Source organism: Pristiophorus japonicus, chromosome 13, assembly GCF_044704955.1.
Source record: "Pristiophorus japonicus isolate sPriJap1 chromosome 13, sPriJap1.hap1, whole genome shotgun sequence".
NCBI lineage: Eukaryota > Metazoa > Chordata > Chondrichthyes > Pristiophoridae > Pristiophorus > Pristiophorus japonicus.
In genome coordinates this window covers 121,745,451-121,771,011 of record NC_091989.1, presented here as the reverse complement: position 1 = coordinate 121,771,011, position 25,561 = coordinate 121,745,451, and the positions used below count along the sequence as shown (strand labels likewise).

The following is a 25,561-nucleotide window of genomic DNA, read 5'->3' as shown; positions in this document are numbered from 1 at the left end:
ATGTGGACTTGTATTTACTCTGTACAGCCACCAGAGGGATCATTCCCCAGAGTCCCAAGGGATCCCAGGTTGGAGAGGCACTCTGGAGACGTGCAATAAAAGACTAAGGTTACACTTTACTTTGAGCTCAGAGTGTTCAGTCTGACTCTTTCTCCATACACAACAGATCGAATGTGTGATCATGCCATTCAGCACTTCCACCACCACCATTGAGAACCCGAGAGCCATGTTTGCCACACATGGTCTGCCAGACATCATTGTCAGCGACAACGTGTTTCACGAGCCTGGAGTTTCAATAGTTCATGAAATGCAACAGCATAAAACAGTGAGGTCAGCCCCGTTCCAACCCGCATCCAATGGTCAAGCGGAGGGGGCAGTTAAAACCATCAAGCAGAGCCTGAAATGCATAACTCACGGTTCCTTGCAGACATGTCTGTCATGCATACTGCTCAGTTACAGGACAAGGCCACACACGCCCACCGGGGTCCCACCTGCGGAACTATTGATGAAGAGAGGCCTCAAAACTAGGCTCTCTCTAGTCCATCCTGACCTTAACGATCATGTCGAAACCCGACGTCAACACCAGCAGTGGCATCATGACCGCGCTGCTGTGTCACGCGACATATCTGTAAATGACCCAGTGTATGTACTTAACCAAGGTCAAGGGCCCAAATGGCTCCCAGGCAATGTTATGGATAAGGAGGGTAACCGGGTGTATATGGTGAAGCTCAAGAATGGGCAGATGTGCAGGAAACACATTGATCAAATCAAGCTAAGACACACTGACGAACTGGAACAGTTGGAAGAAGACACCGCGAGCTTAGATGACCAACCAACTCATGTCTAGCCATCAGAAGAACCCACTGTGGTCAATGCCCAGCCCCAAGTTGTGAGAGACTTGGAAAGTACTGGGATTGTACTGGGACGGTCAACCAGGGAGCGAAGGGCTCTGGACCGTCTGAACTTGTAATATGGACTTGTGCCAAGAACTGAGGGTGGGGGGGGGGGGATGATTTAATACATGTACATAAGGTCTGCCCACCACCAGGGGGCACTACCGTTGGAGGTCCTAGGGTCATAGGTACACTCATGTTGGGCCCGGTATATAACCTGAACTTCACCTTTGTATTTTCACTTCTGGAAGCCATTAAAGACTGACCAGGTTACACCTAGTCACTGGCTCACAGTACGGAGTTCATTGTATCATTTCATATGCCACACTTGTGACACAGCCCGATACATAATAAAGCTGTCTCAATTCTGTTCATCACGTCCTTAATGTCTACCTCAGCTGTACACTCTCTACTACAAAGCAGTGTGAATAGTTGAACTTACTACAGCAGCGAACATTATTTAGAACTTCTCTCGGGATTTCTTTATAAAACAGAACGACTCAATTATCAGCATGATTTAGTTGGTAGCAGGCTCGCCTCTAATACAGGGAGCACTTTATTGTTGGAGGTACTGTGCTTTGGATGAGAAGTTAAACTGTGTATCTGCCTGTCTGTTCTGGTGGTTCAGGTGGATGCAATTGAACCCAAAATACTATTTCGAGAAGAGCAAGGAGTTCTTTATGTCCTAGCCAACATTCTTTCATCAACCAACACCACTAAAAACAGATGAACTGGTCATTCATTTAATTTTTTGGGGACTTTGCTTTGCACAAATTGGTTGCCACATTAATCTACATATCAGTAATGACTACATTTCAAAAAAATATTTCATTGGATGCAAAGAGCTTTGGGACATCTTGAGAGACACGATAAGGGGCAAATATATGCAGTGTGGTTCAAACTCCTCATCCCACCACTCTTCTGCAAAATAAACAGTCGTTCTGTCCAATATTCCCTGGTAAATACAGATAGTGTTGTACCATTTGACTCCCAATAATCTGCTTCAAGATTAACTAGATGTAAATGATGTACTATTGTCTGACCTGTCTCATAGCTGTAAGGAAGCCTTGAGGATTGAAGAAACCCGTCATCCAGAAGCAGTTTGGCCTCCCTTCAAAGACCCAAGAGTGGAACTGCCGGTTCCTTTCCAATAACTCCGTGAACCAGAATCCCAAAGTGCTCGAGGCCCAAGATGCCTTGTAAGATTGAAAAACGAACTATAAACCACTCTCAATTGCTCAATACCAATACATTGAATACAGATTCAATGCTTTCAAGCGTTTCATGACTGGAATCTGTACATTGCCAAAGATATTGCACAATATACATTTGTATCAGAATTTTATTCTTTTGCAAACAATTCAACTGTTGGAATGTTTCTAGGTCACTTTATGATGGTATAAACACACTGAGACATGCTAGGATACATCAATAAATATTCGTTCAATCTACTGACGGATCTTGCTCATCGGTTGAATCTCCCTCTGCACTGCCCTTGTAAAGAACTTTAATCATAATCCCAGAAGAGCACCCTGTATTGCACCAGAAGTTTCTGTTTCCCACACAACTCATCCTTGTGGCTGACTATGCTTCAAGTATGATCAAACATTGGTTAATTTATACCATATTTACACTAAGTTTTTGTATGGATTCCATTTGTGATTTATTTTGTGAGTGCCACATACCAATATGTGAAGCAATACAAGTCAATTGACCACACAAAGGTACACGTTGGCAGCACCACAGCAGAGTTCACTGCAGGGTCAGCTATATAAATATAGTGGGGGTAATTGCTGATAGAAAGCATCAGCAACAGGAATATAAGATTACATTTGCAAATGATAAGGAAGAAAATTCTGTTACATTATGATAGCCAAAGTGAAACTGTTGATCACTACATGGATTAAGAATGGAGCGGTACACTCACCAAATGATCTTGCTTGTCAAACTGTGTGCTGATCCCAGCACATGCACAATATAATGCCTACCCCAATGTAACTCTATGTATGTACCCATGTAACCCTCTGTAAGTACTATGCGGCCAACTGCACAATGACTTTATAAAATATATGCATGTTAAAAAAGTCATACATTTGTCAAAATAATAAGTATCTAGTAGAGAAAAAAGAATGGTGCAGTTATTGGATCTGCTAACCTCCCCCTCTCATCTCTGACATCACAAACTGAACATGAGTTTCAGGCCATTAGATTGTTTTGTGAGGTGATTGCTGATCAACGTTCTGATACACACATACACTGGTCAAAATATTGTGAAACTTACCTACCGAAAACATCCTCACTTATTGATTATAAACCCCATACATCGTCTACTGAACTTAACTTCCAACACATAGATCACAGCAATGTTACAGCTAGCTTTCAACACCTACTTAGATCATTAATCACTTGCCACAACTACATAGTTAGTAAATCAGCAAAGACTTTAACCTGATGCCATTGTATGTTGGTGCATCAGTGTGCTACATCATAGAAGGGTAGGATATGGTCTTGTACCGGTGATCCACAACTAATTTCAACATAACTTTAGGTTATTCGAGGAATTGCATTTAACATAGATGAAAGAGTTAATCAGGCCAAGATCTGGAAGAAGGTTTCTGCCTTATCTTTTAGCAAGAAATGATCTTGTGTGATTGAAAGATTCATGTAAAGATAGCAGTTTGATGTGGAAGCCATTCCATCCCAACCACCACAAAAGAGAAATATTGTGCATATTTTTCCTACTTAACAACAGTGACTATACTTCAAAAAGTACTTCACTGTAAAGCGCTTTGGGGCAGCTGGTGGTCATGAAAGGTACTAAATAAATGCAAGTTTTTTTTTCTTTTATATTTATAAAGCTTCGATCTTACCTTTAGCCACCTGGCTGGTATACGTGCATCATACATGGAGTCTAGTGCATCTCGTAGGTTTTCGCTCATAATAATCGTACCATCTATGGCCAGTTTCAAATCCAGCAGTGTGTTGCGCACCAATGAAATGATTTGCTGCATGCGATCAATTTCCTGATGGAGAAAGATGTTCATTGGCTGAAAAGTACCCATCTTTGCCAATCTTTCTTTAACCTGAAATAAAGAAAGGGAAACTGAAGTATCAAGCAAGTCACTTACCACCATGCAGTGAAACAAGACTTCTATCAAAAGTATTTCATGATAAAATATTCTAAATAATGAGAAAATATGAATTAAAAAGTATGGCTCTGATACACCTCAAAGAGCTTCACCTACAGTGAATTATTTTGAACTGTAGTCACTGTAATTAAATAGATAAACATAGCAGCCATTTTTACACAAACAGCATGAGATAAACAACCAGCGTGGTTGAGGGAGAAATGTTGGTCAGAATGCTGGGGAAACTCTTTGCTCTTCTTCAAACAATGCCATGGTTTTTTTTTAACAATTTGCTTCAACATCTCATCCGAAGATGCCACCTCCAAAAATACAGAACTCCTACAGTACTGCATTGGAATGCCAGCCCATTTGGTGCTGAAATCCTGGAGTGGGTTTGAACCTATAAGCATCCACCTCATTCACACTGCAAAAATAACATTCATGGCACTTGCACACAATGTGACAAGCAAACACTATGCGAAAAATCATGTTCAGCTTTTTCAGAAACAAAAGATTTTACCAACGCAGTAAAAACTATTTTCAAAGTATTTCCCACTTACTGAGAGTATTATAACCATTCCTATTTTTAGCCAACTCTTGCATTGTGTGTGAAATCACTTTATTGCAGGAATCAATTTTTTGGATTAAACTAACACTCAGACAAGACCCAACATTGCTACAGGAATCCTTTAAAGGGTACACAGAAATGTAGTTTGAACTGGCCATCTTCTCATAGCACTTTACCATAGATGGAACACTTCACAAACACTAAAGGAACTTGTGCAAGAAAATTTACCACTGATGTGTTATAGATTCCTCAATATAGATGAAATCCACCAATAACAGGGCAGCTTTGCATATGATAAGGTGGCTGAGTAAAATGCTCTATAATTTTGCCTCACAAAACTGAACTTCTATTGCTAGGAATTACAGCCCAAGTTTTATTTTGGTGACGGCTGAAAATTAATTTTGGTGTAATAACAATGCTGTATTGAAAGAACTCACTAGGCCTGAGGCACCCAGCACCCTCGGCCTAGTAAAGCTTGGCCTGCACATTTGACCAAAAACAACTTTCTTTATAACTGACCAGCAATAAATTTGACCCTCAGCCACAAGTCTGACTGATCATGGGCAATCCTAGGAAAAATTGGAAAATAAAGTGAGTTGAACATCAGGTTTACCATTTGGAATCAGTGTACATTGCTGCAGGGTGACCAGTATTAATATATGTTGTAAGGTTGTTGGGCCCAAATTCCCCCAGCCACCTAGAGCGGCGCAGTTAGAGGTGGCACGCCAACTTTCCAAGCCAAGAAAAGCGCCAAAAACTTACTTTCCACTTGGCCGCTCCCTCGTCGTCCGGATCCATCGGCGTTGTTGTATATGCATGCCTGCTTACTGTGTGATGTCTGCAACACTGAATGTACCCTTACACTGTACACACCTTACCTGTACACCAGAGGGTGCTGTTGCTAGAGACCTACGGGTTACCTGCACACTGCAGGTAACCCAGTATAAAAAGGAGCTCACAGCTTGGTGTCCTCACTCGAGGAGCTGCAAATAAAGGACTCCAGGTCTCCACAGTTTCAGTATCATACCCTGACTCGTGGAGTCATTTGCTAAAGGTATCTACTTACACTAAAGGAGTGGTGCTGCAGAGCCTGCAGGGGGCAGAGCTTCGGCCACGCTTGCTCAGCGCAGCCGGCAGGGGGGCGGGGCTTGAGCCCAGCATCTTGTGGAGTGCCAGCAACAGGACACATATCTGTTTGAGCGATGGGCATTTCAGCATGCGCGCATGCGCAGTGCAGCAGGGAGCTTGGCAATCGGCCAATTAAAGGGAGAGCGTCCTCAGTATCATTGGTAATGGACCATATATAAAGGTAAGGTTTAAATTTTGATCTTTCTGTGGCTGAGGAAGTGGAAAAGAGTGCTGGATAGATGGAAGAAAGGTGAGAAGTGTGATTTTTGAATATTACCTGAGTGTAAGTCCAATATACGAATGGCACAAGAGCGTGCAACAAGAACAAAGAATTTCTTCCATGAGGAAGTGGAGAAACTAGTGACTGTCTTTGAGGAGAAATGGCTGGAGCTGGATATCAGCAAGAGTGGTCCATCAAAAGTTTCACCCAAGGAACTGAGAAGAAAATGGAACCTAGTTGCAGAAGACTACTCCGCAGGGGTCAATATCGCAAGATCTGGAAACTAGTGCAAGAAGAAATGGCAGGACGTTGGTTAAGTAGTGAGTGAAAGTAATTTCATCTTTAAATTGAATTCAATTGAAAATGTGACCATCTGTATGTGTCCCACCCATCAGAAGCGCACCATAGGTGAAAATTAATATTTTCATCTTTGCAAAAGAAATTGGCCCACAACAAAAAGGAAAAACTTAGAACAGGAGGAGGTCCGCCAAATCTGCACCAACTGTCACCCCTGGAACAGAGGGTTGCTGCCTTACTGAATCGCACCAGCAGAAAAAGAATCAGCTCTGCACAAGCTGGACCCACACGCGAGGGTGAGGGTGAGTCATTAAAATGCATCGTCGCCCTTCAAATCAACCTGCTGATGGCCTGCTATGCGTCAGACTACTCATGCCACCCATCCTGCCCCCTCCTGTGCTGCTAACCATTTGACTGTTCTGTTGTATTTTGCAGAAGAAGAAGACACTCCTCAACATCCTGAAGATCCACCAGAAGATCCAGATACTTGCGCTCCAGACCAAGGCGGGTGGGGGGAGAAGGGGTCCATGGAAATGTGTTCACGGGAGAATGTTGACTGCGATATGGATTAGTCCATAGTACAGAGCATCACACTGCCAGAAACCTCCATGAGCTCCTCGGCGACAATCCGTGGTTTCACACCTTCCACGGGTCCCGATGGCGGTCGTGAAATGCATGCTGGGAAACCCAGTGCCCCACCGTCCCAGCCTGCGCCTCACACAGGAGGGGTGCCACTAGGCAGACCCACGGCAAGAGGAAGGAGAAGTCGACCAGTCTCTCCTGAGATGCAGCCCTCAGCAAAGGTTAATCAGGTTCTGTCATTGGGTGAGGAGACCAATGCCCTCACAAGATCACTCGTGGCGGCCGTCAGTGGGGTGCGTGATGAGGTAGCGACACTGTCGAGTGAATTCTCAGCAGTGAGACAGGTAGTGAGGGCAGGCATATCAGAGGGTGTGCAAACGATGGCAGATGCCACGAGGGAGCTAGCTTCTGCAATAAGGGCACAAAGGCCGGAGACTCAAATGCCACTCCCACTTCACTCCACGCACCAGCCACTGGTCAGACCCAAGCCGGGCCCCCAACCCCCGCCACCACCATCACCGACCCTATGAGGAAGTGCACTTTCCCCGAGATGTGGGTGAGGGATGGGTGCAGCCTTTCTTTGCTGTTGTTGCTGTTGTTGTTGTTGAAGTGCACTGTAAAATATCCAATAAAAGATATTTTGCATTAAAACTGAATCATGTTCCATTAGGACCATGCTACATTTAGGGACAACTGTAAAAAGTAAAAATCCCTCACCTCTACAGTCATGCGTGCCTGCCGCCCCTAGCCCTGGCGGGAGGGCTAGCCGGTGTGTTCTGCAGTCGGCAAGGTAGGACTGCTCTATTTTTAGTAGCTGATTTATCTTTCATTTATTTTTGATGATGTTGTGCAGCTGTTGTGCTGAAGATGTTGTGATGTTGTGCTGATGTTGTGAAGGTCTTTAGTGCTTAAAAATCCTTTAACTCACCTTCCCCAACCTCCCTTCTCTGGCTAGCTGCGCTGATTTCTTAAATGTAGTTAAGGTTTTTCTGTGCCTAGAAAAGTGGCCATATGCATTGGCCTAAGTTAGTTTGGAGTAACTTTCAGCTGGCCAAATTTGCTTCTTTGGCCAGAAGAGGCTTAAGTGACTTGTCATGTCTCCTTTTGGAGAGAACAAACTAAATGAGAAAAAATCTAACTAACTGACTTACACTGGAGCAAGTTAAATGGGGAAATTTGTGATTTTTAAGTTACTCCAAAAAAAGTTAGTTACTCCAAAAAAAACAGGGCAACTCCTGGGGAAATTTGAGCCCATTAATTCTATGGGGTTGGTTAATTTTCCCTCTCATTTTCTTTGCTGATGGTATGGTACTGGCTTGTTTGTTTAGGATTGGCTTGGATAGATTTTTATTCAAAACACTCTACCTTCTCTGCAATATACTACATGGCCAATATTTGGAGGCAAATATCCTTCAGTAGGCTGAAAGTCTGGTATACACATTATGGGCCCAAGTTTCGAGCCGCGCCTAGAACGGCGCAGTCCCGACCTGGACGCCCGTTTTTCGCGCCACAAAGTGCGCCTAAAAAAACCCTCCAGATTCTCCACCTCCCTGCAGGTCTTCTGGCCCTCGGCGCAGCCCAGTAGGGGGCGGAGCTAGGTCCCTGCGCTGAAAACAATGCCGGGACCTCTGCACATGCGCGCTACAGTGGGTGCGCAAGTGCAGTAGCTCCAGGCGCCCGAAACTGTGTGGGAGGGGCCAGAAGCACACAGCCCCTAGCCCTGGCTGAATGGCCTCACTGAGGCTGCGTGAATAAGACTCCTCCCATGGCCAGCTCCTGCTTCCTCCCGACCCGACTCGACTCCCACTTCCCGCCTCCGGACCGGACCGGACCGGACCGGACCCGACTCCCGCTTCCCCCCTGCCCCCCCCCCCCCGCCTCCGGACCCGACCCGACCCGACCCGACTTCCGCCCCCCCCGCCCCCCGCCTCCGGACCCGACCCGACTCCCGTTTTCCCCCCCACCCCCGGACTGGATCCGACCTGACCTCCCTCCCCCCGACCCGAACCGACCTCCCTCCCACCACCCCCCCGACCCGACCCAACGCCACCTACCCGTTCAGCCTCCCTCCCCCTTCTCCTTTCCCCCCCCATCTCCTTCCCCCCCATCTCCTTCCCCCCATCTCCTTTCTCCCCCTTCTCCCCCCTCCCCCTTCTCCCCTTCCCTCCCTCTGCTCCCCCCCTCTCTCCCTCTACCCCCCTCCTCCCCCTCCCCTCGCTGTCAGAAACACAGACACTGACAGACAGAGAATGAGAGACACACACAGACAGACAGAGAGATAGAGACACTGACAGAGACACACTGTGGGGGTGGGGGGCACCAGCATGCTGTTGGAGGGCTCCCGGTGCTGCAGTCGGTAAGTAGAAATTATTTCTTATTAATTTTTTTTGATTGATGTACTTATCATTTATTATTGATGATGGCTCTTTATTTGTAAAACTGAAGTGTTTAATGTTTGTAAACTTCCCTTTAAACCCCCCCCCATTCCCTATGCCTGATTTGTAACCTACGCCTGATTTTCTAAAGTGTAGACAAGGTTTTTTTCGAGCGTACAAAAATCTTCACTTACTCCATTCTAAGTTAGTTTGGAGTAAGTTTTCACTGATGAAACTTTGAAAACAGGCGTAAGTGGCCGGACACGCCCCCTTTTGAAAAAAAAATTCTGTTCCAAAGTGAAACTGTTCTAACTGACTAGAACTGGAGCAAACTAAATGACTAGAATTCCGATTTCTAAGATACTCCGTTCTACACTAGTTGCTCCTAAAAATCAGGAGCAAATCATGTGGAAACTTGGGGCCTATAAATGTAGATGGTCAGGATCATGGAAAATTCAAGCTGTACATGTATTTCTCAAACAACTGCCCTTTTGTTAAATATTGTGCTTGCAGCTAAAATCAAAAATCATTTGTTTCAGAAATTAATACATTTTATATAATGTGTTCTGAACACATTCTTAACTTTGTTCTAATTTTGAAAAGCCGGAATAAGGGGCTCAAAATTGCCCAGGAGTTGCTCCGTTTTTTTTTGGAGCAACTTGATTTTTCGGGAGTATCTTAAAAATACCCATTTTGTACATTCAATTTGCACCAATGTATGTGAGTTAGTTAGGATTTGTTTAGTTTAGTTTGTTTTTTTCAAAAGAAGGCGTTACCAGCCACCTACACCCGTTTTGGCCACTTTGGACAGCTAATAGTTATTCCAAACTAACTTAGGCCCGCGTATGTGGCCACACAGAAAATCCTTGCCGCGAGTTAAGAAATCAGCGCAGGTAGGTACATCGGAGGCCAACTGAACTTAATGACTTGACTAAAGAATGTGAATAGGATCAAACAGCTATGCAGGACATCATATGATAAACTTCGCAAAGTTAATTTACTATACAGCAGAAGCAGTCATGGAAGCTTAAACTACAAAAATAAAAGAAGTAGAGACAAAACATATTGACATAATTTTTTCAAAATATCCAAATAAAACATAGAAGTATCTCCTGCTCGTAATTCTTATATTCTTATGTTCTCCCAGCCGCCTAAGTTCACCCACCATCATAGAAATATTTTATACTATATAGCCAGGAAATTTACTGTTTATTTTATGCTTTTAAATATTTTGAAAATTCAAGCAAAATTATTCCACCAAATCTAATGTTCAAGAATTGATTATGATGCATTTGAAAGTATTTTCTATTAACTTGGTTAAGAAAGTATTTTCATCAATAGCGTTAAGGAAAGTCTTGAGTAAGCTCATTAAAATTACTGGCCACACAGTTATCACCACACCCTCCGGGATCAAAACAAACTCCCCCCATCTCGATCAAAACTCTCCTCCCGGATCAAAACTATTCCCATCTCCCCCCCTTACCTGGCCCCCCGCAAGGATCAAAACTCCCCCCCCCTCCCCCCGGATCAAAACTCTCCTCCCCCCCCTGATCAAAACTCTCCTCCCCCCCTCCACCTGGATCAAAATTCTCCCTGCACCAACCTGTTTGTTGTGGCCTTCTGGCCTTCTAGCCTGGGAAGGCAATCGGCCGGCATGTGCGTCAGGCCACTCGGCCCGGAATAGGGGCGGGACGCATCGGGTCCCACGCTGCAACACGCACACAGAGGCTGGGGGCAGGAGCTACTGCGCATGCGCGCACACTCCAACACGCACGTGCAGAGCTGCCGGCACTGTTTCTGGCGCAGGGCACTAGCTCCGCCCCCAATTGCCTGGCCACGCCGCGCCAAGCCCCGGGAGAGGCAACACAGCAGCCAGAATCAGGGGAAATTTTTTAGGTGCCATTTTCAGCCTACAAAGACGGCGCATCTCTGGTGAGTGCACCGAAAAAAGGGGTGGGCCAAATTTGAGCCCATTATTACTAAATGCGGTCACACTTTGTATTGTTTGATTATTTTAATAATGCGCAATTGAGCAGTGTTATTATTCTAGTTTCTGACTCATCTAATCAAACTCCACAATAACACACCCTGTGCGGAGGGGAGCGGGTAGGTCCGAGGGCCTCCTCGTAGGACTGCTCCTGGGCACGGCCAAGGGTGCCATCAGCCGGTCCAGGCAGCGGGCGGTCGAGGGGGTCGTTCAACCTGACTGCCTGCCTCTCTTCCGCTCTTACATCCGATCCAGGGTGTCCTTGGAGATGGAGCACGCGGTGTCCACCGGTACGCTCGCGGCCTTCCGCGAGAGGTGGGCACCGGATGGACTGGAGTGCATCATCACGCCCGGCAACCAAATTTTAATTTGATTTTACGTTTTAAAGTTTAATTTGTTTTAATTGCCGGTGCTTTTAGTGTCCCCCTCTCCTTTTATAGGGGGCACTGGAAAAAGGAAAAATTTGATTTTAGTGCCCCAAAAAAAAAACACAAAAAAATAAATAAAAAAGGGGCCTTGTAAATGTCTTGTGTGTGTCATCCAGGTCGGGTGGCACGGATACATGTTTTATGTTTTTGCAGGTGAACTCCAAAAAGAGTTTCTGGCGCAGGGCACTAGCTCCGCCCCCAATTGCCTGGCCACGCCGCGCCAAGCCCCGGGAGAGGCAACACAGCAGCCAGAATCAGGGGAAATTTTTTAGGTGCCATTTTCAGCCTACAAAGACGGCGCATCTCTGGTGAGTGCACCGAAAAAAGGGGTGGGCCAAATTTGAGCCCATTATTACTAAATGCGGTCACACTTTGTATTGTTTGATTATTTTAATAATGCGCAATTGAGCAGTGTTATTATTCTAGTTTCTGACTCATCTAATCAAACTCCACAATAACATAAAACATGCATAGTGTTTACATGCAACACCTTCATCCTGTGAGTTCCAGATCGACAAATACATTTTGCAGGATGAAATTTCAGTTAGTCTGTGTTTTCATTCACATTAAACACCTAAGAATACCATTTTAAATACAGAGAATTAGGATTTCCCGCACAACTTACTTCATAAACAATATAATCTGTAGGTAATTTTGTCAACATGTCATCAGCTAGATGGGCAACGACAGCCTCCCGTGTTTCTCCATCCCCTGTTGCGCTGTCCTTTGGCTGGATGCTGAGAATTGTATCAAGCACATCTTGGGCAAGCTTGCTTTGATAAGTGATATCAGCATTAGGATGAAGACCAAAGACCTCCGGCGTGTCATATGCGGGCAGACTCTATTAAGACACAGAAGTATGTTAAGGTAGAATTTCCAACTTATTTGAGTTATACAAAAAGCAACTTGCTCTTAGATTTCGGGTTACGGGTTGGAGGGAGAACTTCTGCGGGTTCTTCCAATCTCACGTCGAAATGTCATTGAAAGCACTGGATAACTGGCCATTTTTAGCCATTTATGGTATTTCTTCAAACTTCTACTGGAGAAACCCAGAAGGTTGCGGAGGATGGGTCAATTGAAATTTTCACGGCTGAGATCGATAGATTTTTGTATGGCTATCAAGGGTTGTGGAGAAATGGCAGATAAATGGGGCTGAATGACCTACTCCTGTTCCTAGGTTAACAAATCAATCCCAACAGACATGCGGTCATTTATCGGGTTACATTTTCATCATTAATCCACTGTATCTATAGATAAGATTACAGAGGGTAAAAACTACTTGATGTAGATTATTTTCCTTTATTCTTAATCCCTAAAAACATTTTTAACTCCAGCTAATAATAAAATCAATTTTTAACAAGTTTAGAAGCTATATGATACATTAAGGATTTGGACGAAGGAATTGAATGTAATATCTCCAAGTTTGCAGATGACACTAAGCTGTGTGGCAGTGTGAGCTGTGAGGAGGATGCTAAGAGGCTGCAAGGTGACTTGGACAGGTTAGGTGAGTGGGCAAATGCATGGCAGATGCAGTATAATGTAGATAAATGTGAGGTTATCCACTTTGGTGGCAAAAACACAGAGGCAGAATATTATCTGAATGGTGACAGATTAGGAAAAGGGGAGGTGCAACGAGACCTGGGTGTCATGGTACATCAGTCATTGAAAGTTAGCATGCAGGTACAGCAGGCGGTGAAGAAGGCAAATGGCATGTTGGCCTTCATAGCAAGAGGATTTGAGTATAGGAGTAGGGAGGTCTTACTGCAGTTGTACAGTGCCTTGGTGAGGCCACACCTTGAATATTGTGTTCAGTTTTGGTCTCCTAATCTGAGGAAGGACATTCTTGCCATTGAGGGAGTACAGTGAAGGTTCACCAGACTGATTCCCGGGATGGCAGGACTGACATATGAAGAAAGACTGGATTGACTAGGCTTATTTTCACTGGAATTTAGAAGAATGAGAGGGGATCTCATGGAGAAATATAAAATTCTGACGGGATTGGACAGGTTAGATGCAGGAAGAATGTTCCCGATATTGGGGAAGTCCAGAACCAGGGGTCACAGTCTAAGGATAAGGGGTAAGCCATTTAGGACTGAGATGAGGAGAAACTTCTTCACTCAGAGAATTGTGAACCTGTGGAATTCTCTACTACAGAAAGCTGTTGAGGCCAGTTTGTTAGATATATTCAAAAGGGTGTTAGATGTGGCCCTTATGGCTAAAGGGATCAAGGGGTATGGAGAGAAAGCAGAAATGGGGTACTGAAGTTGCATAATCAGCCATGATCATATTGAATGGTGGTGCAGGCTCGAAGGACCGAATGGTCTACTCCTGCACCTATTTTCTATGTTTCTATGTTTCTATATTTTCATTATCAGACTCCTTCATCCTCATCTGTTAGGATAGCCAAGGATTATTCCAGAGACTTTAGACAAAGGATCATCAACCCATTCCAGTGATTCAGGTGGATGTAAAATATTCCATGGCACTATTCGAAGAAAAGCAGTTTTTCCAGTGTCTTCTCTAAAAACACCACTCAGCAACTGGTCATAACACCAAATGTGCTGTTTCTGGGAGCTTGCTTTCAGCAAATTGACTGCTGCATTTCCCTACATCATAATAGAAACTGCACTTCCAAAGTAATTAATTGGTCATGGTGCTTTGGGACTCCCATGAGCATGATAAAGAGCTACATTAATGCAAGTTTATATGTAAACTAGCAGATATTCTGTGGTATTGGTCATGTTAATTGGATGACACGCAGTTCTATGAGAATAGGAGTGCTATACCTTGCAAAGTATGATGTATTATTCTACTGCTAAGGTGTTTTTAAGATTGCAAAATTTCATTTTTGTTAAGTGAACATGGTCTCAAAGCCGATGAGTGTTTAATTGTTGGTTGGTAAGGGAACTATGCAGGGTGAGGTCAATCAGTCTTTAATTGCTCTTCACGTTGCAAGTCAGAATTTGGGATGCAAAGTCTTGTTTTCTTTCTTATTTGAAAAGATGATTGCCTAAAATTTGCATATTAGCCACTCAACTGTAAGCAATTTGCCGAGAAAAAGTTTGTCTATAATTTATGACAGGGAAGTATGATAAGGGAAGATTTACAGGAAATGTGGGCACAGATGCTTTCATTACATAGACAGATATAGACGGTAAGCAAAATGGTTTGGGCTACTTGAAATTTTTTTTTAAAGCATTATATAAACTCACTTCTTTCTTGAAGGAATGAAAGGTATAAAATCATAATATGCTTACATATATTATACAATAAATATTGCTTTATTATATCCAAGCAAACCTGTATGTGTTGTATGTATTGTTCCACTGTAGTACAGTTAGGGATGCTGTAATCTTTATAAAAGCAGAAGTTTGGTCCAAACATATTCTCACTGAACCACACTTTAGCAAACGTGTTTAACAGTCGCTTATCGTAATCATCTGTGACACGTCCTCCATACTGGATCTCTCCAATCATGTAGTGAACGGTATTCCATGACACGCCCTATTAAACAGGACAAAACTTTCTGAATATGCGTGCATTCTTTCGATTAGTCCATAACCAGACGGAAACTGCAGATAACAGCTGGGAATATAATTTATAGTTCATAACAATGCTTTTGGAAATATGCAGTTTAAAAAAATGAATCAAATGATAAGATGTAGTGGTACAACATGCTGTGTCATAGAGTAGATCCTTCACATGGCGAGCTCCCAGTTTTGGTTAGGACACAAGGGGAAGATAACAAGCTAACGGCAGACAATTCCCTCACATGAAGATAGGTTGGAAAGCAAAAGACAAAGAATCACCAAAGGCAACTCTTGTGAGCCCCTGCTGGGAGGGGAAGGATTTCCCCTGATCGCTATGTGTCAGTGGCATTGTAAATATGGCATGAAGATTTTACGCATTAGCTAGGAAATCCAGGAAAATCAAAAAGATTATTCTAACAGATGTCGTCAGTATCAGAGTCAAGGGAAATCTTCCCTCTCAGTGACAGTGGCAGTGACAGCCCAGCCTGGGGAATGGTACATGCTGTGGGGGAACTAAGAAGACAGAAAGGAAACAACAATTTAATGGAATGAACTGAATATAGAACTTTTACTTATTATTTTACAGTGCTTATTAAATAATTGACATCACATGACATAAAGTAGCTATGATCGGTATCAAAGTACATTGGTATTACCATGTGCTGCGCCAGGAGTATTAGGATTGACTTGTGTCCATGAGTCCCCAGATTGTGAATTAGCAATCTCAGTCATATTGTCAGGAGGAGGCATGGAGAGAAGAATGGTATTTCCTTACGAGGGAGGAAAAGAATGGAGCGAGTCGTATTGGGCCGCTTTCATCCAGCTCCTAGCAGCTGGTCATTCAGGTCCGAGAGCAGCCTGCCCGCCTTTTCAGATAGTTTTAATATGGGGAAACTGGGAATGGAGAATAACATTCATTTTGACCCTGACATGAGCATCTGAGCCCATATCCTCTCCATCACCAAGACCACATACTTCCACCTCCATAATATCACCCTTCTTTGCCCCTACCTCAGCCCATCTGCTGCTGAAACCCTCCTCCATCCTTGTGTTAACTCCAGACACGAATATTGCAATGTCCTCCTGGCTGGCCTCCCATCTTCCACCCTCCATAAACTTCAGTTCATCTAAAACTCTGGTGCCTGTATCCTAACTCTCACCAAGTCCCATTCACCCTTCATCCCTGTGTTCACCGACCTACACTGGCTCCTGGTCCAGCAATACCTCGAATTGAAAATGATAATCCTTGTGTTCAAATCCCTCGATGGCCTTGCCGCTCCCTATCTCTGTAACCTCCTTCAGCCCTGCAACCCTCCAAGAATTCTGCCATCATTGGCAGCCGTACCTTCAGCTGCCTAGGCCCTAAGTTCTGGAATTACCTCCCTGAACTTCTGTGTCTCTCCACCTCTCTCTCCTCATTTAAAACGATCCTTAGAACCTATCTGTCACGCCTGTCCCTGACGGGGAGGAATAATTTGTGTCAGCTGTGGCTCAGTGGGTAGCACTCTCATCTCTGAGTCAGAAGGTTGTGGGTTCAGGTCCCATTCTAGATATTGGAGCACAAAAATCTAGGCTGACACAGCTGTGCAGTACGGAGGGAATGCTGTACTGTTGGATGAGATGTTAAACCAAGACCTTCATAAAAGAAACATAGAAACTTAGAAAATAGGTGCAGGAGTAGGCCATTCAGCTCTTCAAGCCTGCACCACCATTCAATAAGATCATGGTTGATCATTCATCTCAGTACCCCTTTCCTGCTTTCTCTCCACACCCCTTGATCCCTTTAGCCGTAAGGCCCTTTTGAATATATCTAACGAACTGGCCTCAACAACTCTCTGTGGAAGAGAAGTCCACAGGTTAACAATTCTCTGAGTGAAGAAGTTACTCCTTATCTCGGTCCTAAATGGCTTACCCCTTATCCTTAGACTGTGACCCTTGGTTCTGGATTGTACTAGGAGACAGTGGGTCTAGTGAGAAGGAGGAACTGAAAGATATCCTTATTAGTCAGGAAATTGTTTTAGGGAAATTGATGGGATTGAAGGCCGATAAATCCCCGGGTCCTGATAGTCTGCATCCCAGAGTACTTAAGGAAGTGGCCCTAGAAATAGTGGATGCATTGGTGATCATTTTCCAACAGTCTAGCGACTCTGGATCGGTTCCTATGGACTGGAGGGTAGCTAATGTAACACCACTTTTTAAAAAAGGAGGGAGAGAGAAAACGGGTAATTATAGACCGGTTAGACTGACATCAGTAGTGGGGAAAATGTTGGAATCAATCATTAAGGATGAAATAGCACTGCATTTGGAAAGCAGCGACAGGATCAGACCAAGTAAGCATGGATGTATGGAAGGGAAATCATGCTTGACAAATCTTCTGGAATTATTTGAGGATGTAACTGGCAGAGTGGACAAGGGAGAACCAGTGGATGTGGTGTATTTGGACTTTCAAAAGGCTTTTGACAAGGTCCCGCACAAGAGATTGGCGTGCAAAATCAAAGCGCACGGTATTGGGGGTAATGTACTGACGTGGATAGAGAACTGGTTGGCAGACAGGAAGCAGAGAGTCGGGATAAATGGGTCCTTTTCAGAATGGGAGGCAGTAATTAGTGGAGTGCTGCAGGGCTCAGTGCTGGGACCCCAGCTCTTTACAATATACATTAACGATTTAGATGAAGGAATTGAGTGTAATATCTCCAAGTTTGCAGATGACACTAAACTGGGTGGCGGTGTGAGCTGTGAGGAGAACGCTAAGAGGCTGCAGTGTGACTTGGACAAGTTAGGTGAGTGGGCAAATGCATGGCAGATGCAATATAATGTGGATAAATGTGAGGTTATCCATTTTGGGGGCATAAACACGAAAGCAGAATATTATCTGGATAGCGGCAGATTAGGAAAAGGGGAGGTGCAACGAGACCTGGGTATCATGGTTCATCAGTCACTGAAAGTGGGCATGCAGGTACAGCAGGTGGTGAAGAAGGCAAATGGTATGTTGGCCTTCATAGCTAGGGGATTTGAGTATAGGAGCAGGGAGGTCTTACTGCAGTTATACAGAGCCTTAGTGAGGCCTCTCCTGGAATATTGTGTACAGTCTTGGTCTCCTAATCTGAGGAAGGACATTCTTGCTATTGAGGGAGTGCAGCGAAGGTTCACCAGACTGATTCCAGGGATGGCTGGACTGACATATGAGGAGAAACTGGATCAACTGGGACTTTATACACTGGAGTTTAGAAGGATGAGAGGGGATCTCATAGAAACGTATAAGATTCTGACGGGACTGGACAGGTTAGATGCGGGAAGAATGTTCCCGATGTTGGGGAAGTCCAGAACCAGGGGACATAGTCTTAGGATAAGGGGTAAGCCATTTAGGACTGAGATGAGGAGAAACTTCTTCACTCAGAGAGTTGTTGACCTATGGAATTCCCTGCCGCAGAGAGTTGTTGATGCCAGTTCATTGGATATATTCAAGAGGGAGTTAGATATGGCCCTTACGGCTAAGGGGATCAAGGGGTATGGAGAGAAAGCAGTAAAGGGATACTGAGTGAATGATCAGGCATGATCTTACGGAATGGCGGTGCAGGCTCGAAGGGCCGAATGGCCTACTCCTGCACCTATTTTCTATGTTTCTATGTTTCTATGGACTCCCCCAATATCGGGAACATTCTTCCTGCATCTAACCTGTCCAATCCCATCAGAATTTTATATGTTTCTATGAGATTTCCTCTCATTCTTCTAAACTTCAGTGGATACAAACCCAGTTGATCCAATCTCTCCTCATATGACAGTCCTGCCATCCCGGGAGTTATTCTGGTGAACCTTCGCTGCACTCCCTCAATAGCAAGAATGTCCTTCCTCAGATTAGGAGACCAAAACTGAACACAATATTCCAGTTGAGGCCTCACAAAGGCCATGTACAACTGCAGTAAGACCTCCCTGCTCCTATACTCAAATCCCCTAGCTATGAAGGCCAACATACCATTTGCCTTCTTCACCGCCTGCTGTACCTGCATGCTAACTTTCAATGACTGATGAACCATGACACCCAGGTCTTGTTGCACCTCCCCTTTTCCTAATCTGCCGCCATTCAGATAATATTCTGCCTTTGTGTTTTTGCCCCCAAAATGGATAACCTTACATTTATCCACATTATACTGCATCTGCCATGCATTTGCCCACTCACCTAACCTGTCCAAGTCACCTTGCAGCCTCTTAGCATCCTCCTCTCAGCTCACACCACCACCCAGTTTAGTATCAGCTGAAAATTTGGAGCTATTACACTCAATTCCTTCATCCAAATCGATAATGTATATTGTAAAGAGCTGGGGTCCCAGCACTGAGCCCTGCGGCACTCCACTAGTCACTGCCTGCCATTTTGAAAAGGACCTGTTTATCCCGACTCTCTGCTTCCGGTCTGCCAACCAGTTCTCTATCCACGTCAGTACATTACCGCCAATACCATGCGCTTTGATTTTGCACATCAATCTCTTGTGCGGGACCTTGTCAAAAGCCTTTTGAAAGTCCAAATACACCACATCCACTGGTTCTCCCTTGTCCACCCTGCTAGTTACATCCTCCAAAAATTCTAGAAGATTTGTCAAGCATGATTTCCCTTTCATAAATCCATGCTGGCTTGGACCGATCCGATCACTGCTTTCCAAATGCGCTGCTATTTCATCTTTAATAATTGATTCCAACATTTTCCCCACTACTGATGTCAGGCTAACTGGTCTATAATTCCCTGTTTTCTCTCTCCCTCCTTTTTTAAAAAGTGGTGTTACATTAGCTACCCTCCAGTCCATAGGAACTGATCCAGAGTCGATAGACAGTTGGAAAATGATCACCAATGCATCCACTATTTCGAAGGCCACTTCCTTAAGTACTCTGGGATGCAGACTACAGGCCCTGGGGATTTATCGGCCTTCAATCTCATCAATTTCCCAAACACAATTTCCTGACTAATAAGGATTTCCAACAGTTCCTCCTTCTCGCTAGACCCTTGGTCCCCTAGTATTTCCAGAAGACAGAACCAAAGTATTTGATCAATTGGTCTGCAATTTCTTTGTTCCCCATTATAAATCCACCTGATTTTGACTGCAAGGGACCTACGTTTGTCTTCGCTAATCTTTTTCTCTTCACATATCTATAGAAGCTTTTGCAGTCAGTTTTTATGTTCCCAGCAAGCTTCCTCTCATACTCTATTTTCCCTCTCCTAATTAAACCCTTTGTCCTCCTCTGCTGAATTCTAAATTTCTCCCAGTCCTCAGATTTGCTGCTTTTTCTGGCCAATTTATATATCTCTTCCTTGGATTTAACACTATCTCTAATTTCCCTTGGTAGCCACGGTTGAGCCACCTTCCCCGTTTTATTTTTACTCCAGACAGAGATGTACAATTGTCGAAGTTCATCCATGTGAGCTTTAAATGTCTGCCATTGCCTATTCACCGTCAACCTTTTAAGTATCATTCGCCAGTCTATTCTAGCCAATTCACGTCTCATACCTTCGAAGTTACCTTTCCTTAAGTTCAGGACCCTAGTCTCTGAATTAACTGTGTCACTCTCCATCTTAATAAAGAATTCTACCATATTATGGTCACTCTTCCCCAAAGGGGCCTCGCACAACAAGGTTGCTAATTAGTTCTTTCTTGTTACACATCACCCAGTCTAGGATGGCCAACCCTCTAGTTGGTTCCTCGACATATTGGTCTAGAAAACCATCCCTAATACACTCCAGGAAATCCTCCTCCACCGTACTGCTACCAGTTTGGTTAGCCCAATCTATATGTAGATTAAAGTCGCCCATGATAACTGCTGTTCCTTTATTGCACGCATCCCTAATTTCTTGTTTGATGCTGTCCCCAACCTCACCACTACTGTTTGGTGGTCTGTACACAACTCCCACTAGGGTTTTCTTCCCTTTGGTATTCCGCAGCTCTACCCATACAGATTCCACATAATCCAAGCTAATGTCCTTCCTTACTATTGTGTTAATTTCCTCTTTAACCAGCAACGCTACCCCACCTCCTTTTTCTTTCTGTCTATCCTTCCTGAATGTTGAATACCCCTGGATGTTGAGTTCCCAGCCTTGGTCACCTTGGAGCCATGTCTCCGTAATCCCAATTATATCATATTCGTTAATAGCTGCCTGCGCAGTTAATTCGTCCACCTTATTATGAATACTCCTTGCATTGAGGCACAGAGCCTTCAGGCTTATCTTTTTAACACACTTTGTCCCTGTAGACTTTTGCTTTAATGTGGCCCTTTTTGATTTTTGCCTTGGATTTCTCTGCCCTCCACTTTTACTTTTCTTCTTTCTATCTTTTGCTTCTGCCCCCATTTTACTTCCCTCTGTCTCACTGCATAGGTTCCCATCCTCCTGCCGTATTAGTTTAACTCCTCCCCAACAGCACTAGCAAACACTCCCCTTAGGTCATTGGTACCGGTCCTGCCCAGCTGCAGACTGTCCAGTTTGTATTGATCCCACCTCCCCCAGAACCGGTTTCAATGTCCCAGGAATTTGAATCCCTCCCTCCTGCACCACTCCTCAAGCCACATATTCATCTTAGCTATTCTGCAATTCCTACTCTGATGACCACGTGGCACTGGTAGCAATCCTGAGATTACTACCTTTGAGGTCCTGCTTTTTAATTTAACTCTTAGCTCCCTAAATTCAGCTTGTCGGACCTCATCCCGTTTTTTACCTATATTGTTGGTACCTATATGCACCACGACAACTGGCTGTTCACCCTCCCCCTCCAAAATGTCCTGCAGCCGCTCCGAGACACCCTTGACCCTTGCAACAGGGAGGCAACATACCATCCTGGAGTCTCGATTGCAGCCGCAGAAACGCCTATCTATTCCCCTTACAATAGAATCCACTACCATTATAGCTCTCTCACTCTTCTTCCTGCCCTCCTGTGCACCATGCCTGGTGCCATGAATTTGGCTGCTGCTGCCTTCCCCTGATGAGTCATCCACCCAACAGTACCCAAAACAGTGTATCTGTTTTGGAGGGGGATGACCGCAGGGGACCCCTGCACTTCCTTCCTTCCACGGTCCTACTGATGGTCACCCATTCCTTATCTGCCTGAGTAACCTTTGCCTGCGGTGTGACCAACTCACTAAACATGCTATTCACGACATCCTCAGCATCGTGGATGCTCCAGAGTGAATCCATGCGTAGTTCCAGTGCCACAATGCGGTCTGTCAGGTGCTGCAGCAGGATACACTTCTTGCACATGAAGTCGTCAGGGACACTGGAAGTGTCCCTGGCTTCCCACATAGCATAGGAGGAGATCCCATGGCATATTTCGAAGAAGAGCAAGGGTGATCTCCCTGGTGTCCTGGCCAATATTTATCCCCCAATCAACATAACAAAACAGATTATCTGGTTATTATCACATTGGCACAGCTTGCTGTGTACAAATTGGCTGCCAAATTTCCTACATTACAAAAGTGACTACACTTCAAAAACTACTTCATTGGCTGTAAAGTGCTTTGGAACGTCTGGTGGCCATGAAAGGCACAATATAAATTCAAGTCTTTTTTTCTTAACATCTCATGTGGCTTGGTGTCAAATTTTGTCTGATAACACTTCTGTGAAGTGCCTTGGGACATTTTACTATATTAAAGGCACTATATAAATGCTAGTTGTTGTTGTAAGCAAAATACTTAAAAGGATATACAATACTTAACATATTTTCATTGACTACATTATAAATATTGGTGCTTTTATATAGTAATATCTCCACTCTATGTAATTCCATAGTACACATTAATTTTAGGTATTGTTTTATAAATCAGCCTTACCCCTTTTATACTAACAAAATGCAACTGCACCCATGTTTCGAATATGACTAATCTGTAACCAATATGCAGCAAGAACAAGGAAGGGTTTGGGAAAATCAGAAATGAGGAGCAACTGATTTGTCTGTATTAGTTGCAGGAGGGCAAGCTTGAATTTACCAGCATGAGGAGGAAATTTTAACTATTTAGACTTACAAGTACATTTATTGGGACAAAGTCAGAATGGGAATAGTTAAAAACACTGGGCTCAATTTCCCCAAAGCTTTTTTTTGCTGTACTTGAAGAGTTACGGCCGTTTTTTTTGAGCCCAAGAATGCCCCAAAAAAATGTTCCAAGTTTCCCTGTTTGATTTCTTCATTTTGGCACAGCCTAGCCTGTCCTTTAGTTTTAGGGGTGGAGCATTGATCTGCGCCCAAAAAATAGGGTTGCCACAGTAACCAGGGACACAATGTGGGCTGAGGCTGGAAAGTGAAATATACAGCTAGCTCGCAACCTGCACAAGCACATTAAAATACATTGCAGCAACTTCACAAACATAAATACATTGTAGCAACTTACCTTCATTAAATTATTAAAGTACCCCCCCCACACCCGCCCTCCATGCCGGTGTCGATCCCCGTTCCTATCCCAGGCCGAGTGGCCTCCCAGTCCGCTACCCCACACCTAGCCCTGGCCGAGTGGCCTCCTCCCTCCTGATCCCAAACCTAGCCCTGGCCGAGTGGCCTCCTCCCTCCTGATCCCACACCTAGCCCTGGCCGAGTGGCCTCCTCCCTCCTGGTCCCGCACCGAGCCCTGGCCAAGTGGCCTCCTCCCTCCTGGTCCCGCACCTAGCCCTGGCCAAGTGGCCTCCTCCCTCCTGATCCCACACCTAGCTCTGGCCGAGTGGCCTCCTCCTGGTCCCGCACCTAGCTCTGGTCGAGTGGCCTCCTCCCTCCTGATCCCACACCTAGCTCTGGCCGAGTGGCCTCCTCCCTCCTGATCCCACACCTAGCTCTGGCCGAGTGGCCTCCTCCCTCCTGATCCCACACCTAGCTCTGGCCGAGTGGCCTCCTCCCTCCTGATCCCACACCTAGCCCTGGCCGAGTGGCCTCCTCCCTCCTGATCCCACACCTAGCCCTGCCGAGTGGCCTCCTCCCTCCTGATCCCACACCTAGCCCTGGCCGAGTGGCCTCCTCCCTCCTGATCCTGCACCTAGCCCTGGCCGAGTGGCCTCCTCCCTCCTGATCCTGCACCTAGCTCTGGCCGAGTGGCCTCCTCCCTCCTGATCCTGCACCTAGCTCTGGCCGAGTGGCCTCCTCCCTCCTGATCCCACACCTAGCTCTGGCCGAGTGGCCTCCTCCCTCCTGATCCCACACCTAGCCCTGGCCGAGTGGCCTCCTCCCTCCTGATCCTGCACCTAGCTCTGGCCGAGTGGCCTCCTCCCTCCTGATCCCACACCTAGCCCTGGCCGAGTGGCCTCCTCCCTCCTGATCCCACACCTAGCTCTGGCCGAGTGGCCTCCTCCCTCCTGATCCCACACCTAGCCCTGGCCGGATGGCCTCCCGGTCTGCTCCCCGCACCTATCCCAGGCTGAATGGCCTCCCAGTCCGCTCCCCCTCACCTGTCCCAGGCTGAATGACATCCCAGTCCGCTTCCCATCACCTGTCCCAGGCCGAATGGCCCCCTCGTCCGATCCCCCGTACCTAACCCAGGCTGAATGGCCTCCTCTCTCCTGTTCCCCGCACCTAACTATACCCGAAAGGCTTCCCCCACTCTCTCCCCTCTCTTACCTCTCCTGCTGCTGCTGTCCGGGCATCTGCTGCACTTACCTGCGCCGATTTCCTTACCTGCTTTTCCTTAACTCACCAGAAGGTTTTTCTACAGAGGCCACATACGTGGCCTAATAAGAACTGGAGTAACTTTCAGCTGGCCAAACACCTAACTGGCCAGAATTGGCACGGGTGGCAGGTTACGCCCCCTTTGGCTGAAAAAAATTACCTAAAAAAATCGTAACTGAGTTACACTGGTGCAAATTGACCAGGGAAACTTGGGTTTTTTAAACTTAGGCCAAAAAAAGCGGCTGCGCCAAAAAAACAGTGCAAATCACTGGGGAACATTGAGCCCACAACTGTTCAGCTTTGAGAAAAAATTATTGTACCTTTTTGCTGTCTATATCATCAAGGTGGTTTTGCACAAACTGGATTGTGGCATTTAAATCAGCTTGATTGAATTCATAAGGAATGTTCCAGCCAAGAGGTCCAAACTTGCGTCTTTCTTGCACAGTGGAATGCAGGAAAGCTACTGCATATAGCATGGGTTTCCAATGAGGCGTATTACTGACATCTAGTTGGTCTTGGCTGATACCTTAAAAACAAAATTAAAAGTACATTGGTGGAGTTCCCATGACAATCCTCGTGGTATGTCAGAGCAGGATAGGGCATCATACCATGAAAAGCACCCTGTATTATTCTGCTGCTAAAGTGCGGCTATGTGTTACATTGGCCTGTCACTTTAAGGTTACAAGGCTTAACTGCTATAAATAGGCACATTCTGTGGTCAGTTAGTGGCCAATTCCTCTTAGGCTCATCCTGAGGTCTTTAGAAAGTGATTACTTTTCTGGAGATTTGCAACAGCAGAAAATGGCTG

At 45.2% G+C, this 25,561-nt stretch overlaps 1 protein-coding gene across 1 annotated transcript in view; it reads right to left on the bottom strand.

The window, feature by feature from the left end:
• LOC139278184 (dynein axonemal heavy chain 5-like) overlaps positions 1-25,561 on the bottom strand; it is a 382,562-nt gene that overhangs the window by 8,046 nt on the left and 348,955 nt on the right. The window contains exons 75-79 of the mRNA XM_070896837.1: positions 25,074-25,279; positions 14,907-15,110; positions 12,232-12,447; positions 3,764-3,976; positions 1,937-2,089 (exon numbers count right to left, since the gene is read on the bottom strand). Coding sequence (XP_070752938.1) covers positions 1,937-2,089; positions 3,764-3,976; positions 12,232-12,447; positions 14,907-15,110; positions 25,074-25,279 — 992 coding nt within the window. The remainder of the gene's footprint in view (positions 1-1,936; positions 2,090-3,763; positions 3,977-12,231; positions 12,448-14,906; positions 15,111-25,073; positions 25,280-25,561) is intronic.